At 44.1% G+C, this 24,478-nt stretch overlaps 1 protein-coding gene across 7 annotated transcripts in view; it reads right to left on the bottom strand.

The window, feature by feature from the left end:
- Window positions 1-24,478, bottom strand: part of bcas3 (BCAS3 microtubule associated cell migration factor) — a 1,025,650-nt gene that overhangs the window by 366,354 nt on the left and 634,818 nt on the right. The window contains exon 23 of one of the 7 annotated variants that reach the window (XM_077541213.1): window positions 16,128-17,488. The exons of the other annotated variants lie outside the window; for them this stretch is intronic. Coding sequence (XP_077397339.1) covers window positions 17,406-17,488 — 83 coding nt within the window. The 3' untranslated portion in view covers window positions 16,128-17,405. Of the gene's footprint in view, window positions 1-16,127; window positions 17,489-24,478 lie in introns of those variants that run through there. 7 annotated transcript variants of the gene reach the window in all.

The following is a 24,478-nucleotide window of genomic DNA, read 5'->3' as shown; positions in this document are numbered from 1 at the left end:
CTCCGCCTCCTCCCCGGTTAGTGGATGGGGATCCTGTCTACACAGTAAAAGAAATTTTGGACTCTAGGTGCAGGGGCCGGGGCTTCCAGTACCTGGTGGACTGGGAGGGATACGGACCGGAGGAGCGCCAGTGGATCCCCCGCTCCTGGATCCTGGACCCGTCTCTGTTAGACACATTCTATGCTGCACACCCAGATAAACCAGGTGGTCCGCCAAGGGGCGTCCGTTAAGGGGGGGGTACTGTCATGGTTCGGTTCTCAGCCTGTTGTGCTCTTGTGTGTGTGTTTTCAGTGCCAATTACGAGGGGGGCGTTTCCCAGCCCCACACCTGCATCAAGTTGGCAATCAAGACTTTAAAAGGACTCCGAGCAGCACTGCACGCTGTCGGATTATTATTTGCTCACCATTGTGTCCAAGTGTTCTCCGCGTTTTCCTGTTGGTAAAGTTTTTTGAATCTGCCGTCGTCTTTAGTTAAGTTTTATTCACGTGTGTGTTTCCGCGTCGCCTTTTGTTGATATTTCCGTGTTGATTGATCCCGTGTGCATTTCGTGTCGTCCTTGCCGGTCGCAAGTGTTTTGTGTTTCTTCTAGTCCTTGCCCTTTTTGCAAGTGTTTTGGTTACGTTAGTTCTCCTTGCCGTTTGCAAGCGATTTTGGTTATGTTAGTTTTCCTTGCAATTGCAAGCGCTTTTTGTTACATTCGCGTTCCCTGCCTTTTGCGGGTGTTTTGTGTTTTCCAATTCCTCCTTGCCTTTTGCAAGTGTCTTTTGTTACTTCCGTGTCCCTCGCCTGTGTGCAGGGACACCGCTGTAAATTCCGTTATCTTGCCTGCGTGCAAGCTTTGTGCCTTCGGTTTTTCAAGTGGAATAAATCGAGCTTGTTTTCCTCCTCTGAGCCTGCCTTTGTGGGATCTGTTCTTTATCGACTCAATCGAGTCATTACATTAAGTCACTTCCTGTTGAAATTAAGTCACTTCCTGTTGAAATTAAGTCACTTCCTGTTGAAATCGGGTCACTTCCTGTTGATTTTAAGTCACTTCCTGTTGATATGAGGTCACTTCCTGTTAAAATCAGGTCACTTCCTATTGAAATCGGGTCATTTCCTGTTGAAATTAAATCACTTCCTGTTGAAATTAAGTCACTTCCTGTTGATATGAGGTCACTTCCTGTTGATATTGGTCACTTCCTGTTCAGGTCGGGGAATATCCTGGCAAGAATCACACGCATACCTAATCAATTGGCCAAAATGGCCACCGCCTTGGGAGGCCAGGTTGGCGAGAAACCTGGGCATATCATTTGTCTAAAATGGCCGCCGTGCATGGTAAGTTGGAAAATGGCCGCCATACGTGGTAAGTTAGGTGGTAAGATGGAAGCGCTCATGACGTGAAATGGTGGAATATATTGAAGTTGGAACGAAGTCAATCGGATAAATAATGTGGAAGTAAATGGAAAATGTAGAATGTGGGAAATATTTGGGTACGAAATTGGGAATTGTGGGTAAGGCGTGAATTTTGGAACTGAAAAGCTGGAAGAGCTCATGGCTTGAATTGGTGGAATATATTGAAGTTGAAACAACGTCAATCGGATGAAAAATGTCGAAGTAAATGTGAAATGTAGAATGTGGGAAATATTCGGGTACGAAATCGTGAATTGTGGGTAAGGCATGAATTTTGGAACTGAAAAGCTGGAAGAGCTCATGGCTTGAATTGCTGGAATATATTGAAGTTGGAACGAAGTCAATTGGATGAATAATGTGGAAGGAAATGTGAAATATAGAATGTGGGAAATATTCGGGTACGAAATCCGGAATTGTGAGCAAGGTGTGAATTTTGGAACTGAAAAGCTGGAAGAGCTCATGGCTTGAATTGCTGGAATATATTGAAGCCGGAACAACGTCAATCGGATGAATAATGTGGAAGAAAATGTAGAATGTGGGTAATGTGCGGGTACGAAATCGGGAATTGTGGGTAAGGTGTGAATTTTGGAACTGAAAAGCTGGAAGAGCTCATGGCTTGAATTGCTGGAATATATTGAAGCCGGAACAACGTCAATCGGATGAATAAGGGTAAGTAAATGGAAAATGTAGAATGTGGGAAATATTCGGGTACGAAATCGGGAATTGTGGGCAAGGCGTGAATTTTGGAACTGAAAAGCTGGAAGAGCTAATGGCTTGAAATGCTGGAATATATTGAAGCTGGAAGGACGTCAATCGGATGAATAATGTGTAAGTAAATGGAAAATGTAGAATGTGGGAAATATTTGGGTACGAAATTGGGAATTGTGGGTAAGGCGTGAATTTTGGAACTGAAAAGCTGGAAGAGCTCATGGCTTGAATTGGTGGAATATATTGAAGTTGAAACAACGTCAATCGGATGAAAAATGTCGAAGTAAATGTGAAATGTAGAATGTGGGAAATATTCGGGTACGAAATCGTGAATTGTGGGTAAGGCATGAATTTTGGAACTGAAAAGCTGGAAGAGCTCATGGCTTGAATTGCTGGAATATATTGAAGTTGGAACGAAGTCAATCGGATGAATAATGTGGAAGGAAATGTGAAATATAGAATGTGGGAAATATTCGGGTACGAAATCCGGAATTGTGGGCAAGGTGTGAATTTTGGAACTGAAAAGCTGGAAGAGCTCATGGCTTGAATTGCTGGAATATATTGAAGCCGGAACAACGTCAATCGGATGAATAATGTGGAAGAAAATGTAGAATGTGGGTAATGTGCGGGTACGAAATCGGGAATTGTGGGTAAGGTGTGAATTTTGGAACTGAAAAGCTGGAAGAGCTCATGGCTTGAATTGCTGGAATATATTGAAGCCGGAACAACGTAAATCGGATGAATAAGGGTAAGTAAATGGAAAATGTAGAATGTGGGAAATATTCGGGTACGAAATCGGGAATTGTGGGCAAGGCGTGAATTTTGGAACTGAAAAGCTGGAAGAGCTAATGGCTTGAAATGCTGGAATATATTGAAGCTGGAAGGACGTCAATCGGATGAATAATGTGTAAGTAAATGGAAAATGTAGAATGTGGGTAATGTGCGGGTACGAAATCGGGAATTGTGGGTAAGGCGTGAATTTTGGAACTGAAAAGCTGGAAGAGCTCATGGCTTGAATTGCTGGAATATATTGAAGTTGGAACGAAGTCAATTGGATGAATAATGTAGAAGTAAATGAAAAATGTAGAATGTGGGAAATATTCGGGTACGAAATCCGGAATTGTGGGCAAGGTGTGAATTTTGGAACTGAAAAGCTGGAAGAACTCATGGCTTGAATTGCTGGAATATATTGAAGCTGGAACGACGTCAATCGGATGAATAATGTGTAAGTAAATGGAAAATGTAGAATGTGGGAAATATTCGGGTACGAAATCGGGAATTGTGGGCAAGGCGTGAATTTTGGAACTGAAAAGCTGGAAGAGCTCATGGCTTGAATTGCTGGAATATATTGAAGCCGGAACAACGTCAATCGGATGAATAATGTGGAAGAAAATGTAGAATGTGGGTAATGTGCGGGTACGAAATCGGGAATTGTGGGTAAGGCGTGAATTTTGGAACTGAAAAGCTGGAAGAGCTCATGGCTTGAATTGCTGGAATATATTGAAGTTGGAACGAAGTCAATCGGATGAATTATGTGGAAGTAAATGAAAAATGTAGAATGTGGGAAATATTCGGGTACGAAATCGTGAATTGTGGGTAAGGCGTGAATTTTGGAACTGAAAAACTGGAAGAGCTCATGATGGAACATATTGAACTTGGAACGAAGTGAATCGGATGAAAATTGTGGAAGGAAATGTGAAATTTTGAATCTCACATTAAGAATACATGGGGAAAAATCGGGTACGAAATCGGGAATTGTGGGCAAGGCGTGAATTTTGGAACTGAAAAGCTGGAAGAGCTAATGGCTTGAAATGCTGGAATATATTGAAGCTGGAAGGACGTCAATCGGATGAATAATGTGTAAGTAAATGGAAAATGTAGAATGTGGGTAATGTGCGGGTACGAAATCGGGAATTGTGGGTAAGGCGTGAATTTTGGAACTGAAAAGCTGGAAGAGCTCATGGCTTGAATTGCTGGAATATATTGAAGTTGGAACGAAGTCAATTGGATGAATAATGTAGAAGTAAATGAAAAATGTAGAATGTGGGAAATATTCGGGTACGAAATCGTGAATTGTGGGTAAGGCGTGAATTTTGGAACTGAAAAGCTGGAAGAGCTCATGGCTTGAATTGCTGGAATATATTGAAGTTGGAACGAAGTCAATCGGATGAATAATGTGGAAGTAAATGTGAAATATAGAATGTGGGAAATATTCGGGTACGAAATCCGGAATTGTGGGCAAGGTGTGAATTTTGGAACTGAAAAGCTGGAAGAACTCATGGCTTGAATTGCTGGAATATATTGAAGCTGGAACGACGTCAATCGGATGAATAATGTGTAAGTAAATGGAAAATGTAGAATGTGGGAAATATTCGGGTACGAAATCGGGAATTGTGGGCAAGGCGTGAATTTTGGAACTGAAAAGCTGGAAGAGCTCATGGCTTGAATTGCTGGAATATATTGAAGCCGGAACAACGTCAATCGGATGAATAATGTGGAAGAAAATGTAGAATGTGGGTAATGTGCGGGTACGAAATCGGGAATTGTGGGTAAGGCGTGAATTTTGGAACTGAAAAGCTGGAAGAGCTCATGGCTTGAATTGCTGGAATATATTGAAGTTGGAACGAAGTCAATCGGATGAATAATGTGGAAGTAAATGAAAAATGTAGAATGTGGGAAATATTCGGGTACGAAATCGTGAATTGTGGGTAAGGCGTGAATTTTGGAACTGAAAAACTGGAAGAGCTCATGATGGAACATATTGAACTTGGAACGAAGTGAATCGGATGAAAATTGTGGAAGGAAATGTGAAATTTTGAATCTCACATTAAGAATACATGGGGAAAAATCGGGTACGAAATCGGGAATTGCGGGTAACACGTGAATCGTAGGAATAAGAGAAATGGAAGCGATGTAGGCACGAATATTTGGAATCGTTTGAAATTGGAACGGAGTGAATCGGGTGAAAAATGTGGAAGTAGAAGCTGGACAAAAAAGTGTGAGGAATAAAATATAAGAATAATAATAATAAGAATAACGGGAATGGTGTAGAATAACATATGTGTGAAGGCCTCCAGCCTTCACACAATAACGGGAATGGTGTAGAATAACATATGTGTGAAGGCCTCCAGCCTTCACACAATTAATCTATAAACATTTTTTGACTGACCATGTCAAACCATATGATACGAAAAATAAAATTACATAAAATCAATAAATAATAATGCATTCAAACAAAACCCCGACACCACCAAGCGAATGCTCCCTGCGCACACTCTGCCAATAATGAGAGCGCCACTGCCCCTAATGTAGTGGAGGTGCAAATGCACTTTATACTTAGACTAAGACTTGACTTTATTGATCCCTTTGGGATGGCTCCCTCTGGGAAATTTACATGTCCAGCAGCAATGAGAACAGATAATAAAATAAAAAACAATTCAATCAATCAATAAATAAGGTTATTACACCAGAGATTGAATAATAATAATAATAATAATAATAATAATAATAAGAAGAAGAAGAAGAAGAAGAAGAAGAAGAAGAAGAAGAAAATAATAAAAAATAAAAATTAAATCAATCAATAAATAAGGTTATTACACCGGAGATTGAATTAAATAAATTAAACTACAGTAAAGTGCCATATTTGTGAAGTGAAGTGCATGCTACACCCTCCTCCCGCCCAGTGAGGAGGTGTAGAGTACAATGGCACGGTGGACAAAGGAGTTCTTTAGTCTGTTGGTCCGGCATTTGGGGAGCGTCAGCCTTCCACTGAACAGGCTCCTCTGACTGCTGATGACAGTGTGCAGAGGGTGGCTGGTATTGTCCATAATATCCAGCAGTTTGTCCAGAGTCCTCTTCTCTGCCACTGTCACCAGAGAGTCCAGCTTCATGCCGACCACAGAGCCGGGCCGCCTGATAAGCTTGTCCAGTCTGTGAAAGTCCTTCTTGGATATGCTTCCCCCCAAGCACACTACAGTGTAAAAGAGGACACTGGCAACCACAGACTGCAGATGTTGAAAGAACGTATTCTCCTCAGAAAGTACATCCTGCTTTGTGTCTTCCTGTACAGGTGACTGGTGTGTGTTGTCCAGTCCAGTTTATTGTCCAGCCACAGCCCAAGGTATTTGTAACTGTCTACCACCTCCACCTCAGCTCCCTCTAGCAGGACTGGTCGCGGTCCTGGTCTGGACCTCCTAAAGTCAATGACCAGCTCCTTCGTTTTCAAGGTATTGAGCTGTCGGTGGTTGGTGTGGCACCATGCAGCAAAGTCTCTGACCAGTCTCCAATACTCCTCCTCTCTGTCGTCCTGGATGCACCCAACGATGGCTGTATCGTCAGCGTACTTCTGAACATGACACGGCTCCGAGTTGTAGCAGAAGTCCGAGGTGTACAGGGTGCAGGAGCCAGCACTGTACCCTGAGGGGCTCCTGTGTTACTGACCACTGTGCTAGATGTGATGTCCTTCAGCCCGACATACTGTGGTCTGCAAGTGAGGTAATCGAAGATCCAGTTCACCAGGTGGGGGTCCACTCCCATCCTGCCTAGTTTGTCTCGAAGCAGAGGGGGCTGGATGGTGTTAAAGGCACTGGAGGAGTCCAAAAAGAGGACAGTGAAAAAAAAAAATACCGCAGAAACACCAGAACAGTCCCGCGCACCAACTGGCGGGGATGCAGGAACAACTGGAAGGGACCCCACACGGTCCACAAGGCGCAGCCCAGGGGGGCAGCCGCGGCGGGGGGCGCGGGGCGCGGGGCACGTCCAAGGGTCCGGCCAGGTCAACATGAGCCGGTTTAACTTGCAACCCGGTGTCGGAGCCCCGAAGCGACTGGGTGTCACGGTCGGAAGCCTGGTCGGCCGCCATCCGGGAAAAGTCGAGGCCCAGCTGTACCGTGTTGACGGCTGCCCTGGACAGACAATCTGCGACCACGTTGTCCTTGCCAGTGATATGTCGGATGTCCGTGGTGTATTCAGATATGAGCGATAGCTGGCGCTGTTGTCGCGCGGACCACAGCTCGCACAACTTCGACATGGAGAAGGTGAGGGGCTTGTGATTGACGAAGACCGTGAACTCACGGCCCTCCAGGATGAAGCGGAAGTGGCGGGACAGCGCAGCTTTCGTCTCTTCAAAAGTCTTGACTCTCACATCGGTCCAGTCGACTGCACGGTTAGGAGCCACACCCTTAAGTGCGTCGTAAAGCGGGTGCATCACATGGGCAGCGTGGCGGATGAACCTGTGGTAAAAAGTCACCATCCCGAGGAACTCCCGGACCCTGGGCCGTCCGGGGTCGAGGAAAAGCGGCAACAGCTTCCACTTTTGCCGGGAGCGGGGTGGCGCCGTCCTCGTTGATGAGGTGGCCGAGGAATTGGATGGAGGGCACCCCAAAGACACATTTAGCTCGGTTAATAATCAGTCCAGCCTGGCTGAGCTTGGAGAAAAGCTGCCGGAGGTGTGAAAGGTGTTCTCCGATGGAGGAGCTGGCCACTAGGATGTCATCCAAGTAGACGAAGAGGAACGGCATGTCCCGGAGAACAGAGTCCATGAGACGCTGAAAAGACTGGGCCGCATTTTTAAGGCCGAACGGCATCCTGAGAAACTCAAAACAGTCCAAAAGGTGTTATCACAGCAGTCTTAGGCACATCGGCGGGGTGTACCGGAACTTGGTGGTAGCCCCGTACCAAGTCCACTTTGGAAAACACCTTCGCACCTGCCAGGTGGGCAGAGAGGTCCTGTATGAGTGGGACCGGATAGCGATAGCGTCGTGGCATCATTGAGGCGGCGATAGTCTCCACACGTTCGCCAGCCGCCGTCCGACTTCGGAACCATGTGGAGAGGCGAGGCCCACGGGCTGTCCGAACGGCGAATTATGCCAAGGCGTTCCATGTTGGCGAATTCGGACTTAGCTGTGGCCAATCTATCAGGGTTGAGGCGTCGGGCCTTAGCGTGAACCGGCGGGCCCACGGTCTCGATGTGGTGCTCGATCCCATGCTTGGTAGAAGTGGCTGCAAATGTAGGCGTGGTCAGGCTGAGGAATTCTCCAAGAAGCCGCGTGAACACGTCGTTATCTGAGAGCGGGCTGGCGAGGCCATCAAACGTCTCCACATCACACCCACAAGCAACAGTAAGAATGTAAATATACATTTTCTTGGTATTTTTACGAGTGCTACTGAAATTGGTCTGCATCATCAGAACCAGTGATCAGAAACATCAACAACGAAACGGAAAGCAAAGCACTTAAGAAAGAAAAAAAAAAATCACTGTGAAATGTAAACCTAACCTCTGAAAGTCCCGACTCACAATACTGAGATAATAATAATGGTTGATGCAAACAATGAAGTTCTTCCTTTGCTCTTTGACACGACGAGGAGAGGTAGGACTCAGACGCAGGATTTAGGTAGGCCACCAAGGCAACAGATTTATTGGTTGTCAGCACCTATCTCCTCTCAAACTGAGAGGAGAAAGGGGAGTCAAAAAGTGGAGAAATCACTCCACTGGGGAGGAAAAAACAGGCACAAGGTACAGGGGACAACTAAAGGCGCTCCGCTAGGGAGGAAAATAGGCTCAAGGCTCAAGGGGTAACTAAGGACGCTCCGCTGGGGAGGAAAAGGCACAAAAACAAGGCAAAAAGGCAAGGTAACAGGATCAAGGACTCGAGGGCTGTGGAACGCTTCCATGCACTGACGTGACACTTCGGCAACGGAGGGGATAAGGCTGATGGCTTTTATTGCTGTAGTTGATTGGTGGCAGGTGGTGATAATCATGGGCGGGGACCAGTAATTATTGAGCGGCAGGAAGGGCAAGTGACCTGGGGTGAGAGGAGAGTTAGAATTTCAAAATAAAACAGGAAACATGACCACTAAAATAAAAGCCTGAACCGCCACGCCGGTGGCGGCGTGACAGTACACCCCCCCCTCTTGACGGCCCAGGTATGTCCGGATGTTCTCTGTAGAAGTCATCGATTAGCGAGGGATCAACAATGAACCGGGAGGGAACCCATTGCCTTTCCTCCGGGCCGTATCCCTCCCAGTCTACTAGGTATTGTCTCCCGCGGCCCCGATTACGAACGTCTAAGTTTTCTGACCTTGTAAACGGGGCCGCCATCAACCATCTCTGGGTGGATCAGGTTCGGAGGGTACAAGCGGGCTTTCGTGGACCGGTTTGACTTGACTGACGTGTAATGTAGGGTGGACTCTGAGGGATCTTGGCAGGCGGAGTCGAACGGCAGATGGACCTAGAGTCTTGGTTACCGGGAAAGGCCCCACAAATCGCGGGGCCAGCTTTGGACATGGTACCTTGAGTCGAAGGTGTTTTTGCCGACAGCCACACCCGTTGGCCCGGGCGGTATTCGGGCGCCGGTCTCCTCCTCCGGTCGGCGGCCCTCTTTACCCGGTCTCCCTGGCGTTGAAGCGCCATCCGGGCCGCCGACCAGACTTTGTGGCACCGACGGATCATGGTCTGGACCGAGGGTACCGTCGCCTCCTCTTCCAACTCGGCGAAGAAAGGGGGGTCATAGCCATGGACACATTTGAATGGGGTGAAACCTGTGGCAGATGTCGGCAGAGAGTTATGTGCGAGCTCGACCCATACCAGGTAAGTAATCCAGGTAGTCGGGTTCTGGGAGACGAGGCATCGGAGTCCGGTTTCAAGTTGCTGGTTCAATCTTTCAGCCTGCCCATTGGCCTCCGGATGGTACCCTGAAGTCAGGTTGGCCTTGGCTCCTAGGGCTTTGCAGAACTGTGTCCAGAATCGGGAGACGAACTGTGGTCCACGGTCGGAGACGATGTGTAGTGGGAAACCATAAAACCTGAATATGTGGTGGATCATGATGTCTGCGGTAGTCTTGGCGGATGGGAGCTTGGTCAATGGAATGAAGCGAACCATTTTGGAGAATCTGTCGACAACGGTGAGGATTGTGGTTTTACCATGGGATGGGGGTAGTCCGGTTACGAAGTCCAAAGAGATTTCTGCCCATGGTCTGGATGGGATCGGTAGTGGTTGGAGAAGGCCCAGGACTGATTAGAGGTCTTGTTTCGAGCACAAGTTGGACAGGCAGCGACGTATTCTTTTATGGTGGTTTCCATTGCCGGCCACCAGAATCTCCGGGCAACAGCAAACATGGTCCTGCGGACTCCAGGATGACAAAACAGCCGTGATGTGTGAGCCCAGTGTATTACCAGGGATCGGAGCTCCTCAGGCACGAAGAGCCGACGTGGAGGGCATGTCGTGGGAGGAGTGACGTTTCGAAGTGCCTCCTTGACATCGTCCTCTATCTGCCATCTCATAGCTCCTACCACGCAGTCTCGGGGCAAAATTGTCTCGGGCTCGGTCTCCAAAGGTTCGGATTCGTGGACCCTTGATAAGGCGTCAGCCTTGATGTTTCTGCTGCCTGGCCTGTAGGTCAGAGAGAATGCAAAGCGATTAAAAAACAAAGACCATCTGGCCTGTCGAGGGTTGAGTCTCTTGGCATGGCGTGGATATTCCAGGTTCCGGTGGTCGGTCCAGATCACAAAGGGGTGTTCAGCTCCCTCCAACCAATGCCTCCATTCTTCGAGAGCCACCTTGACTGCTAGCAGCTCCCGATCTCCAACAGAGTAATTGCGTTCTGCTTTTGATAGCTTCCGTGAGAGGAAGGCACAGGGATGCGTTTTGCCGTCCTCCTGACAGCGCTGAGACAACACTGCCCCAATCCCAATGCTCGAGGCGTCCACCTCGACCACGAACTGACGTTTGGGGTCAGGAACTTTGAGGATTGGGGCGTTGGTGAATCGAAGTTTCAAGTCAATGAATGCTTTATCGGCTTCCGGGGCCCAGATGAAACGAACTTGTGGGGAGGTCAAGGCGTGGAGGGGAGCGGCAATGGTGTAAGTTCCTAATGAATCGTCGGTAGAAGTTGGCGAATCCGAGGAACTGCTGAACCTTTTCCGCGAGTCCGGCGTGGGCCACTCTCGTACGGCGCTGACTTTGTCTGAGTCCATCTCCACCCTCCCGGGTGAAACGACAAAACCCAGGAAGGAGATGGTGTTCACGTGGAACAGGCTTTTCTCAGCTTTCACGTACAGATGATGTTCCAGTAGGCGTTGCAGGACTCGGTTTACATGGTCTCGATGGCTTATTAGGTCAGGGGAGTAAATCAGGATGTCATCCAAGTAAACGTACACAAAGTGGTCAAGTGGTCAATAAAGTCCTTTAGCACTTCGTTAATCATGGCCTGGAAGACTGCTGGTGCGTTAGTGAGTCCAAAAGGCATGACGAGGTACTCATAATGTCCCCGGGGGGTGTTGAAACCAGTCTTCCATTCATCCCCCTCGCGGATTCGGATGAGGTGATAGGCGTTTCGGAGATCGAGTTTTGTGAAGATCTTGGCTTGTTGCAACTGGTTGAACACCGAGGACATCAATGGCAGTGGGTATCGATTTTTAATCGTGATGTCATTCAGGGGGCTGTAGTCGATGCATGGGTGTAGGGATCCATCCTTCTTGCTCACAAAGAAGATGCCCGCCCCTGCTGGCGAAGAAGACGGTCGGATGAGCAGTCGTCGATGTAATTGTTCATGGCTTGGCGTTCAGGTCCTGAGACCGAGTACAACCTCCCCTTGGGGATGATCGATCCTGGGATCAGGTCAATAGGGCAGTCATATGGTCGATGTGGAGGAAGAGTCATGGCCTTGGTTTTGCTGAACACCTCCCGCAGGTGGTGGTAGCAGGATGGAACTGTGTGAAGGTTCGGGTATTCCTCTTGGGCGGACGAGGCGAGAGATACCTGGTGAACCTTGGCTGTGGTGGTCCGGAGTGCTGGTTGTTCCAACACGTGAGTCATACAGTCCTTTCCCCATTCCAGTACGATTCCGGAGTTCCAGTCGATTCTGGGGTTATGTAGACGCAGCCAAGGGTGTCCCAGAACCAAAGTGGGTGACGAAGCATGGAATACATGGAAACGGAGAGTCTCGATGTGCTGTCCAATTCGTACTTCCAGGGGTTTGGTGATGTGGGTGATACTGAAGAGCTCCTTGCCATTCAACGCTCTGGCCTGGATGGTCAGGGGAAGGGGTTCGGTGGTGGCTCGTACTTGTTTTACGAGGCCCCAGTCCATGAGGCTCTCGTCGGAGCCGGAGTCGATGAGGGCTGGCAGATCTGTGGTGAGATCACGGTGGGTTATCTGGATCTGCGTGAGCCTTTGGTCCTTGGCGGGTCGGGGTGATGGGGAACTCACCGGTGAGCCTCTTTTAGCGGTGCAGGTTCCCACCAGGTGGCCAAGTTCACCACTGTAGTAGCAGCGGCCCTCTCGGCGGCGACGCTGTCGCTCCTCGGGGGTTAGCTGAGCCCGTCCAAGCTGCATGGGTTCCTCTCCGGCGTGGCCCACCTCCCTTTCCGCCGGTCGGGGTGGCAAGATGGGCTGCGGCCTCCCTGTCACCAGTGGCTGTGACCGGGAGGTGGGTTCCTCCCTCCTTTGGAGTACGCTGATCTTGGTCAGTTCTCTGTGGCGATGATCTGTGCGGATCGCGAGGGGGATCAAAGCATCCAAGTCGGTGGGAAGTTCCACGGGGATCAGGAGTTCCTGTATGGTGGGTGTGAGTCCTTTCAAGAAGTGATCCTGTAAAGCTGTGGAGTTCCAGCCACAGTTGGCTGCCAAGGTGCGAAACTGGATAGCATAATCACTGACGGGTTCTTTGCCTTGTTGGAGCCGGCTCAATGCTCGTGCCTTCTCTCGGTCATTGCTGTCAGGATCAAACACTTGGCGCAAGGCGACTTGAAAATCCTGTACATTCTGGCAGACCGAGGAGCCCCTGGCCCATTCCGCTGTTGCCCAGGTTTTGGACCGTCCAGTCAGGTGAGATACCATGAAGGCCACCCGGGACCGGGCTGTGGAGAATGCCTGTGGTGAGTGTTCAAAATGAATGTCACACTCCGTGAGGAAAGTCTGACATCGTCCGGGTTCACCGGAGTATCGTTCTGGGGAGGCCAGTCTCAATCCTACTCCGGTGAATGACGTGGTCGGGACGGAGAGTTCGGGCTGAGGTAGCTGTCCGGGGGTGGCTGGAGCCCGGCACCGCATGTAGCTCACCAGCTCGTAGACCTGGCTTGACAGTTCCCCCAGCTGCGACACCATGGCTTGCTGAACTCTTTCTTGATTATCCAGCCGGACCTCCTGGCTCTGCAGCGTAGCCTCGACCTTTCCTGCTGGGTCCATGCTGGCCGAAGTGTAATGACATGACGAGGAGAGGTAGGACTCAGACGCAGGATTTAGGTAGGCCACCAAGGCAACAGATTTATTGGTTGTCAGCAGCTGTCTCCTCTCAAACTGAGAGGAGAAAGGGGAGTCAAAAAGTGGAGAACTAAAAACGCTCCACTGGGGAGGAAAAAACAGGCACAAGGTACAGGGGACAACTAAAGGCGCTCCGCTAGGGAGGAAAATAGGCTCAAGGCGTAACTAAGGACGCTCCGCTGGGGAGGAAAAGGCACAAAAACAAGGCAAAAAGGCAAGGTAACAGGATCAAGGACTCGAGGGCTGTGGAACGCTTCCATGCACTGACGTGACACTTCGGCAACGGAGGGGAGAAGGCTGATGGCTTTTATTGCTGTAGTTGATTGGTGGCAGGTGGTGATAATCATGGGCGGGGACCGGTAATTATTGAGCGGCAGGAAGGGCAAGTGGCCTGGGGTGAGAGGAGAGTTAGAATTTCAAAATAAAACAGGAAACATGACCACTAAAATAAAAGCCTGAACCGCCACGCCGGTGGCGGCGTGACACTCTCATTATCCCATACAGGGATCCTGGCGTAAAACACCCACTTATAAGTGTTTTTCTGTGGGGGTGGGATTATTTTTATAATATTTATATTCATATATATTCATATATTCATATATATATATATATATATATATATATATATATATATATATATATATATATATATATATATATTAGCCACGGGGTGTGAATTGCCTAGTACCTGACGATTCGATTCGTATCATGAATCATAGGTCACGATTTGATTCAATATTGATTAATCCCGATACAAATTTAGAAGTTGATTGTTGCGATTTTTTTTCCTCAAATTGAGAAAATGCTAATCAGTAAACTTGTACATGTACACTGTAAGATTTGTATGAGAATTCGGGGTGTAACAAAAACCGATTCGAACCGGAAATCCGATTTTGAGTTTAACGATGCGAGTGCGCCGGCAAGCGGACTACTGTATTGGTCTAAAAATAGCTTGTGCCGGTCGATGGCCCGATCAAGACGTCAAAAATCGGTTTTGTGTTGCTAATATATGAAATCAGGCTGTCTTATAAAACCACCAAAACAGTCCAGTTGCTACTGATTCAGTGCCTTAAGAATAAAATGTCATCCTGGATGAATGAGAATATTATTCACAAGCGAGCTGTTTAAACTGCATTTCCTCGACTCTAAGTCACGCGAGACTTCGCCCGGGAAAGGTGTTTGTGTGTGGGTGGGAAAAAAAGTCACGCGAGACTTATCGCAGTTATTTGAAGTAAGGTGGCACTTTTGCTTTCGGTTTTGGCAACACACAACGTGCTCCGGCAAGTTTAATGTCCAAAGTATGGAAGCAATGTTAATTTTATATGAACAACGTCATGTACAGAGACTGTCAACTGCGAGTACGTCAGATGTACAGACAAACTGGCATGGAACAACGAACAGACAACAGGACTTCTTCCAATTAAATCGGCCACAACTCGACCAGATTGAAGGTAATAATAACGACCATAATAACCCGATTTATTGTTAAACACTTATGCCATACTGCGTTGTGGAGAATGAGGGCTTTCAGGAGTTGGGACAAGATAAAAACATTAGCGTCCCCAAAAGCTGTTGGCGAGCGCCACTCATCCGTCGACTTCCATATAACATGGATGTCCGTGTGCTCATTAAATCAGCAAGCACACTAATACCCCATTAGTATATATATCTGTGCTGACGACGGAAGGGTGCGTTTTTCAATTCCCTCGCTGTAAACATGCTAACCGATGCTAGCGTGTAACTCTTGAGTTAAGAGAACGAAATGAAAATGCTACCATGCTGTCCTGGCTCAAAGCTTAAAAAAAGGAGCATGGCGTTAGATTTGTGCCACAATTCCGTGCGTAACAAAATGTGTTTCGTACGTACAAAATGTGTTTCGTACGTACCAAAAATGTGTTTCGTACGTACAAAATGTGTTTCGTACGTACCAAAAATGTGTTTCGTACGTACAAAATGTGTTTCGTGCGTACAAAACAGTCCTCGCGCACGCTTGCTACGTCTCTCCTCAACACATACGAAACTTTGATTTACGCTTGCGATGCAAGGGTCGAGGTGTAATATTTGTGCCACAATTCTTAACCAATCAGGAGTCGGACAGGAGAGCAAATCCTGATTGGCTGTTTAATATCCAATCAGGCAGAACTTTGACAACGTGTCGTCACGCCGCGTTGCATCATGGGCGCTTCTTCGATTTTTTTTTTTTTTTTTTAACAAGCACTCGGTCCTTTCCTGTTAGAATTTTTGTCTGTATTTCTGCTGACTTTTATTTACTTAATAGAAGTTTTGTTATGTTACGGGATGAATCAGCTCCTAACTGCTTTCCTGCTTAGCGGAAGAAGGAGGGAAAACAAGTTTTAGCGCTCATGGTCATGTTAGATGACGGCATAAAATAGAAGAAAAAAAAAGAGAAGAGGCTAACCTGCTACTTACGTTTTCATTATGGTAAGTTACAAAATACTGTACTGTATTTAAGTCAGTAAATCCTATAGTTTTGTCCTCTTTTGATCGTGCTACTATCATTACAATCTTAAACAATGCATGCCATCATGAGTGGCGTATAAGAAGTAGAAAAGAAAATGTTACACCATCCATTTTTCTTTAGTAATTAGTGCCTGGTACCACTAAAGGTATATCGTGAATAATAGAAAACATTGAATACCTAAGAGCACTGTGTTTGGCAGTCCAATGCCATAGTTATTGACGTAAGAATTTAATTCATTTTGGTTACAAGACAACCATACACCATGACTAGCAGCTGTTGAAATAAACATGTTTGCCCAAAATAATTGTTTTACTAATGTGAGAAACATGGTTGATCTTGTCATTTTTCCATAACAACAGATAGACAATTAAAAATCTGAGCGCTAACCTTGGGTTTTGTTTTTATTACCAGGCAACAAAGATGACAAAGGACACAGAATGCACCTGATGACACCACAACAGAAGTGTCAAAAACACCACGAGAAGCAGAAGATGAAGAAGTGGAGTGGAAAAAATATTGATATCGCGCTATTGGCCCATGCAATATGCATATAACAGACATGCAATAAGTTTCATATGGAATTTTATGCTTTTATCTGAATTTGACCAGTCAGCCACTTGCTAAAATGTGCACCACCATCCACTAGTTGAACATTATTGAAGTCATTACAATTAAATAACTCTGAATACATTTTACTGCATGAGAAATATAATTTGTTCATTAGATAATAAAATCATCATCAGTCATTTCTTTAGATCCATATTAAATATTGCAATATCTATTGCTATATTCAGCAAAATCGCGTATTGCATGATTTTCCAATTTTGTGCAGCCCTAATTCCTGACGTTTTTGAGCCAGCTGATGAGACCAATTTGACTTAGTAATTAAAATGTCGGAGGAAGAGGAAGAGTCAGAACGTGAAGCTTGAGCTTGACAGCAGAGAAATCAAGAGCTTCTGAAGAATGACAACATTAACATTGGACTATCATAATTTGAAGTTCGAATAGTTGTAATGGCCTGTTTTGCAGCATACCAAATCAAACATTTTTAAAATATTTTTTCTCCTGTAAGTTGTCGACACATTTACTGAACTTATTTAAATGTGTCTTGCAAACAGTATCATTGACAATTAGAAAAATAAAAAGTGTCACACACACTGTATTCGGAACAACCTGTAAACAATAACCAAAATACTATTGCAGGTACAGTGCCAATGCAGTACATGACACATTTATGGTTTCAAGATTAAAGTGCGGAAGTGCACACACTGCACATTTGCCCATCATTGACCAAGAAGACCTCAGAGTACTGTACTCATGATGATGTATTGAGAATGCAAGACCCAAGAGGTTCCACAGATGAAAATATATTACACATTGTATTTGTAATTGACACTTAATGATGCATTATCGATCAACAAACAGCAAACTGTACATTTTGTTTTTAAATCAAATGAATCGTCCTCAGTTACACTGCATCTTTGCAGTTTTTATTTCAAGTTTTACACACAGTAGGCATGGTAGACTGCTATTGTGGAGCCATCCATCGCTGTCCCATCCATCTCAGCTGTACTCTCTATCCTTAGACATCTTATTGATGACTGTGACCCGGATATAGAAACGATGCGCAATCTGGATTGGTTTACCTGGTAAATTGGAAACAAACAAAAGCTCAAGGTTATTAATTGTAAAACGTGAAACAATCATATCCATCCATCTTCATGTAGTTATGGGAAAACAATGTGACCATCCATGTTTCTACAGTTTCTTGTTCATGTTAAATGTCTAGTACAACTAAGGGTAACCACTTCATAACCTCTGCAGCTATAATGTGATGCTCTTTTGAGGGAGAACAGTCAGAAGACCTTTGCAATAATCAAGTCTACTGGAAATAAAAGCATGAGTCAGGTTCTTCTGGTATGGAGCATGCAACCCTTCTGTCGAAGTCTTTTAGGTGGTAAAAGGCTGCTTTAGTGATTTGTTTGAGAGGGCATTTATGTGCACAAGTATACAGGTAATGACAACAAAATTAACTCGTGAATTGAATTCAAGAGCTGATATCTCGTAATTTTCCACGATTTTCTAATCAATATCACTAACGTACTTAAAAATCAGTAACTATGGCATTGTGTTAACAGTGCTTTTGGACATTCCATGTTTTTTTCTGTCTGTTAGTTACACGATATACATTTGGTGGCACTAGGCACTAAAAATGCACAGGAAAATAAAGAAAGGGGGTGGCGATTTTTTTTCTTCATCATAACTATGCACATCCATTGCCAATGTCGTGTATGTAACTATCACATACAATTTTGATTGTCTTGGAAGCCTGTGTGTGATAGTGGCCAAGTTGAAAGATGCTACTTTTATGCTACTTACCGGAATGAAAATGTTGAAAGTAGTCTTCGATTCGGAAGTTAGCGTCCCCCCCCAACGGTCATCCAACGGTCCCATGAGGGCTAAAACTTGTCTTCCGCTAAGCAGGAAAGCAGTTGGGAGCTGCTTCACCCAGTAATATAACAAAACTTTTGTTAAGTAAATAAAAGTCAGCAGAAATGCAGATAAAATACAAACAGGAAAGCACCGAGTGCTAGTAAACAAAACAAAAAAATAAATAAAAATCGAAGAAGCGCCCATGATGCAACGCGGCGTGACGACACGTTGTACACGTTGTCAAAGTTCTGCCTGATTGGATATTAAACAGCCAATCAGGATTTGCTCTCCTGTCCGACTCCTGATTGGTTAAGAATTGTGGCACAAATATTACGCCTCGACCCTTGCATCGCATGCGTAAATCAAAGTTTCGTACGTGTTGAGGAGAGACGTAGCAAGCATGCGCGAGGACTGTTTTGTACGCACGAAACACATTTTGTACGTACGAAACACATTTTTGGTACGTACGAAACACATTTTGTACGTACGAAACACATTTTTGGTACGTACGAAACACATTTTGTACGTACGAAACACATTTTGTTACGCACGGAATTGTGGCACAAATCTAACGCCATACACGGTCAGAGGTGGATTCGCATGCTGATACAGCACGGACGTAAAAAACAACATGGGCTCATGCTGAAGACTGCGGTGAAGTTTGTTTTAGGTTGGATATTCGATATTCGACAGACATTCGCGATGCCTCCGCCTCCGGGGAAAGCTGCGGGAAAGCCGCTCCCAGGAAGCCGCCTCTACACTGCGGGAAAGCCGGTTCGACGGCGATACACTCCGGGCTCCCGGGTATTTTCTTGTTTGTCCTAATAAGTGTGGGAGAAGCTCTAAATGCAGATTTGGTGCTTGTGTGGATTAATAAACTAACTAACTAACTAACTAACTATCTATCTATCTATCTATCTGCTGATTATGGCTTACAGCTTAAGAAAACTCAAATATCCTATCTCAAAAAAAAAATTATTAGAATATTTCCTCAGACCAAGAACAAAAAATGTCATAATCAACAACATTAAAACAATAAAAGGCTTGCAATATTTCAGTTGATTTGTAATGAAGCCAGAATGTATGGCATTTTTGCTTATTTAATTGCATTGCAGAAAATAAAGGACTTTATCACAATATTATAATTTTCTGAGACAGTCCTGTATCTATCTATCTATCTATCTATCTATCTATCTATCTATCTATCTATCTATCTATCTATCTATCTATCTATCTATCTATCTATCTAACTGTAATTGTTTTAAGTTAATTAGTTTACATGTGGTCAGGTGGCACTTTGAAAAAGATATTAATTAATAGTTACAACTTACGAGTGGAGTAATTTATTAGGCAGATGCATGTAAATTGTGAAAGTTAAGATTTTGATCATTTTAAATCAGGGGTGTCAAACATAAGGCCCGCGGGCCGGATCAGGCCCGCAAAGTGGTTTAATCCGGCCCACGCGACGATTTTATAAAAAAAAAAAAAAAAAAGTAAAAAAAAAAAAATTGTAATGTCTAATTAATCAGTCAGCCACAATCAACATACAGAAAATTTGTAACTTCACAAGCAGTCCTCAGATGAGCAATGCAACTTGTTGTCCTGGATGTCATTATTTTACACACAACTTAAAGTTATGGTTTGTTTATTATTATTTTAATCATAGACCGAAAAACGTGTTAAATACGACACAAATTCAATTACTGGTAACACAAATAGATATGATAAGGATTAGCGTCCTTATAACGTCATTAACTGCGCCACGCAATGCATTCTGGGAACAATATATATGCAATACAGGTAGATTTAACACGTCTAGGAGTGTTGCCGCGTTCCATTTGCAATTGTATTATTTTTTTGGAACAATATGATTACAGTTGAGCTCTGTAATTTAGGACTGGTACACAAATAGCGAAAATCTGCATATAATTGACGTTAACGTATAACGTTTTTAAGTTATATACCGTTATTTTACCGATGCGGCCCACTTGGTAGTATATTTTCCTTCATGCGGCCCCTGAGCTAACATTAGTTTGACACCCCTGTTTTAAATGAAACAAGATATTCAAACCTTTAATGGAGTAACAAAAAATTGTCAATTAATTTGACAATTAACTAATTGTTGAGTTTTCAAATAATCATTGCGCCGCTACACCGAATCGAACCGAATCGAATCGTAATCCTTCTGAATCGAACCGAACCGAATCGTTTCATTTTAAAATCGAATCATCCTTGTATTTGATCGCACCCCATGTATCGAGATGCGTATCGAATCGTCTTGATTGGAGAGATTTACACCCTTAATGAAAATGTATTATTTATTGATCTAAAACTTCAGTCTTATAACTGTATTTAACAAACAGGTTGTAATCTCTCTCATGTTTGATCAGCATTGAAATAAAATACTACGGCTTAATGTTCCAATAATATAACATTCTTCCATGCTTAAGGTGTGAATAGGTGCGTTTCCATTCCCTCAGTTTTGCGCAAAAGGCATGTTTCGCAAAAGTAAGCTGGTAATGGAAACACTGGATTTGCGAAAAAACTCAAAAATCACAAAAAAGTTTTTGCGCTCTCATGAGGTGGTTTTTGAGACGTATCGAAAAAGAAGTATTTCGCAAAAGGGTAATGGAAACACTTTTTGCGCATTAGTTAGTAATCATGTGACACCCGCCCGGTACGGAAAGGAATGTAACACGTTGTTTGCTAATGTGTATTTTTTTTTTATTTACTTGCAATTGACTAATATTTGTTTTGAGAATTATGAATTTGGCATTGTTTTTTAGTTTTACACACTGAAGTGTTTTGTGTCGCCTTACTGCACTTCATGAGCGCAAGAGAGAGAGAGGTGTAATCGAGCGAGCCTCCTTCGAGAAGTTGAAGGAGAGGAGAGCTTGAAATCCTGTTCTGCCATGTCTGGTTAATTTAGCAGGGAGGACGCCAGAAAACATCAGAAACATTTAACAATTTGTAACCTGCCTTTTACCCAGCCTCTCCATGGGAACAACGACATTTTAGTATGACAGGAAGTAGGAAGTACGGGGCCACTCGCTTTCGTGTCGGAACTGTTTGCCGACGGCCGAGGCGCACACAACACACCAACGCTAAATGGCTGAAGCCGCCCGATGAGGGTTGAGTGTTTTTAAATTATATAACTACACCGGGTGTACGTCTACTGTCAACATCATGAGCGCCTCCTACAGAACAGCGAGGTCTCGCGAGACGGGAGATTCCGAGAATTGCGCCTCAGAAGCGAAACTCTTCAATGGAAACACCGACAATTTGAAATAATATTTTATCGAAAAAGTACAATATCGCTTTTATTTTTGCGCACAAGGGTAATGGAAACGCACCTAATCCTAACCCTAAGTAAGATGTTTTGTTGAGTATTTTTCCATCAAAAATGGATGTTTAAAAATCGATTCGGCCACCTATTGAATCGATTCAAGAATTGCGCGCTGTCATATCACGATATCATATCGATTTTTTAACACCCCTAATATATATATATATATATATATATATATATATATATATATATATATATATATATATATATATATATATATATATATATATATATATAGCTAGATAGATAGATAGATAGATAGATAGATATAGAGAGAGAGAGAGAGAGAGAGTACCGGCACGCACCGGCACTTAAACACTGGCTTTCAGCATTCACCTGTCATTCACTCAGAAGTTAAATTATGATTTTTAGGGAGATTAAATTCACTGAGTTCTAAGTATGGGCGTTTATACGATAACAAAGGTTGTGTCAGTGTCTTCATAGAAACGGGGTGTGTGTGTGTGTGTGTGGGTGGTGGGGGGTGGTGGGGGGGGCGTGCATGCGTGTGTGTGTTCGCGCTTCTATTTTTTTCCCCTCATCTCAGACCCAGTGCCCCTGTGCCCTGGCCTCTCTTTCTCCCCCACTGTGTGTGAGTTTATTCACAGGAAATGCAAGGGAGCCTCACGGGTGGCTGGCCTGATGTAAAGCGACGTGGCATCTCCAGCGAGCCGGGAACTTAGCATGTCAGGCAGGTCAGCAAGGGGCAAGAAGACAGTCAATAAAATATTCAATACAGCGCTACGAGTTCATGGATCTAATACCTGAGGAACACCCCCACCTACAAAAACATCAAATGAACATTACTCCATGCTATTTGCTTTACACCAGCTCGTTGGCAAGAATTGTACAAGTCAACGGAAAAGATTTTGAATGCAGATTTCAACTTTTTAGGATGAAGTGAAAGTTCAAAAGAACAGTTTGACCTTTCTCACCCCATGATCACTTGATATTTTGGTTGCTTCAGATATCTACAATGTCGGTCGTTTTCTGATTTGTTGTGCAAGGGTTGAAAAGAAACAATGTGAGAGTTTAAGTCTAGACAGTGTAGTCCAAATGGACTGAAATACCTTTAATGCAATGGGTGCTAATCCTAATTAGGAACACGCTATGTGGACACATCACATAAACTCAGGCTCTGCTTAGACAGGTGCCCTCCATGGACCGGGTGGTTACGGCGATATACCAGCTGCTATTGGCATGTTTTGCTGATTAACACAGACACTAAGATGTTGTTGCTGTATTTTCTAACTCCTCCTTTGTTGTCTTTTGGGTAGCTTCTATCTACTTACATTTTTCACAAGCATCTCCGCTGTCGCCATGTCTTTGATTGAGTTGTCTGAATGGAGGGTATTTTATTACTGACACTGAATAGGCTGGTTGAGTATTCTAGATCAGTGTTATACACTGAAATTCTTTTCCTTTCTCCCTGTGAATAATTGATGGCAATGGATGGTTCAAGACAAAGATAGTGAGGATTCCATTAAGAAATGTGATGTTGAGGGGTGCTGACTTCATTATTTTATGTGTTAACAGAATTCTTATACAATATATCACTTGGTGTCAGGCTAAAAACTCGTAACTCCAAAATCGTCACTTTTCAGGAGACCCCAAAAATGGCTTGTTTTTTCAACCATGACTAATATTGCATCACCAGAGAGAGCAAAACCTTTTCAACATTTTAGATTGGTCAATAATTCATAAAAAAGGAAAAAAAATACCATAAGCATGTGGCCCAAACAAAACTATAGATTTTTGAAAATATACAAAATTTGCCGAATTGTGACTGATGATGTTTCAAAATTTGCCGAATTGTGACTGATGATGTTTCAGAATTTGCCGAATTGTGACTGATGATGTTTCGACCCAACAGCAGAATTATTCGACTGTGATTCTGGGTTATTTAAATGTGCGTCAAATTACACATTTTTCATTTTCACACTAACTAACGAGCTAACATTTTAATGTTTCAGCTTTTGCTGATTGTATCATCAGTATGTGTGATCACATGTTAATAAACAAAAGTGTCATCAGCTCACTGGTTTGATTCTGTTTAATCAAATTTCATTCAGTCAAGTAAGAATGTGTCTACAACAATTACACATATATATATATATATATATATATATATATATATATATATATATATATATATATATATATATATATATATATATATATATATATATATATATATATCCGCTTCACACAAATGGACAGTATCAAAATTTCATGTTACGGTTTTTTTCAACTGTTCACCCACAATTTTGAAAACAGGGGTGTATTACACAAAGCAGGTTCAATAAACTGTGAGATTTACCCTGAACAATGAGGTGACATATCCTCAGGTAGGAAACTCTGCGTTTTCGGTTCCAGTACATCTGATTCCAGTGAGTTATATCAACGCTGAGTAGTTGCACCTGGTGTTACCACCAGACTGAAAAGACCGCCTCAATGGAGCCCCGATTCGTCAAGTCACCATGGCAACGGGGAAGCCGAAAGCAGGTTCAGTGAGAACCCTGGGTCAAGAAACCCTGAAATGTGGGAAACTCTGCGTCTTCTGTTTCAGAAAGGGAGGTAACTGAAACCAAAGGAAAAGAGGTAACTCTAGCCTGTTTCATAAAAAGAAGTAATTTAAGGTCTCGGTCAGTTACCGGAGTAACATGGTCCATGAACCTAACCTGGTCAGTAGCAGGTTTTTCACAATGAACCTCAAGTTTTTCCCTGTACCCGCCTCCTTTTAGTCATACACGACATTGCATTTCCTCATTCATTCAGTCCGCTACGTAAAAACGCCTGTAGTTTATAGCGAAAAGTCAAATTTTGTCACGAACATGGCATGTCCTTTTGACAATGA

Source organism: Festucalex cinctus, chromosome 13 (genome assembly GCF_051991245.1).
Source record: "Festucalex cinctus isolate MCC-2025b chromosome 13, RoL_Fcin_1.0, whole genome shotgun sequence".
Taxonomy (NCBI): domain Eukaryota; kingdom Metazoa; phylum Chordata; class Actinopteri; order Syngnathiformes; family Syngnathidae; genus Festucalex; species Festucalex cinctus.
Note: the sequence above shows the minus strand (reverse complement) of the source record. Positions and strands in the feature narration are given on the sequence as shown.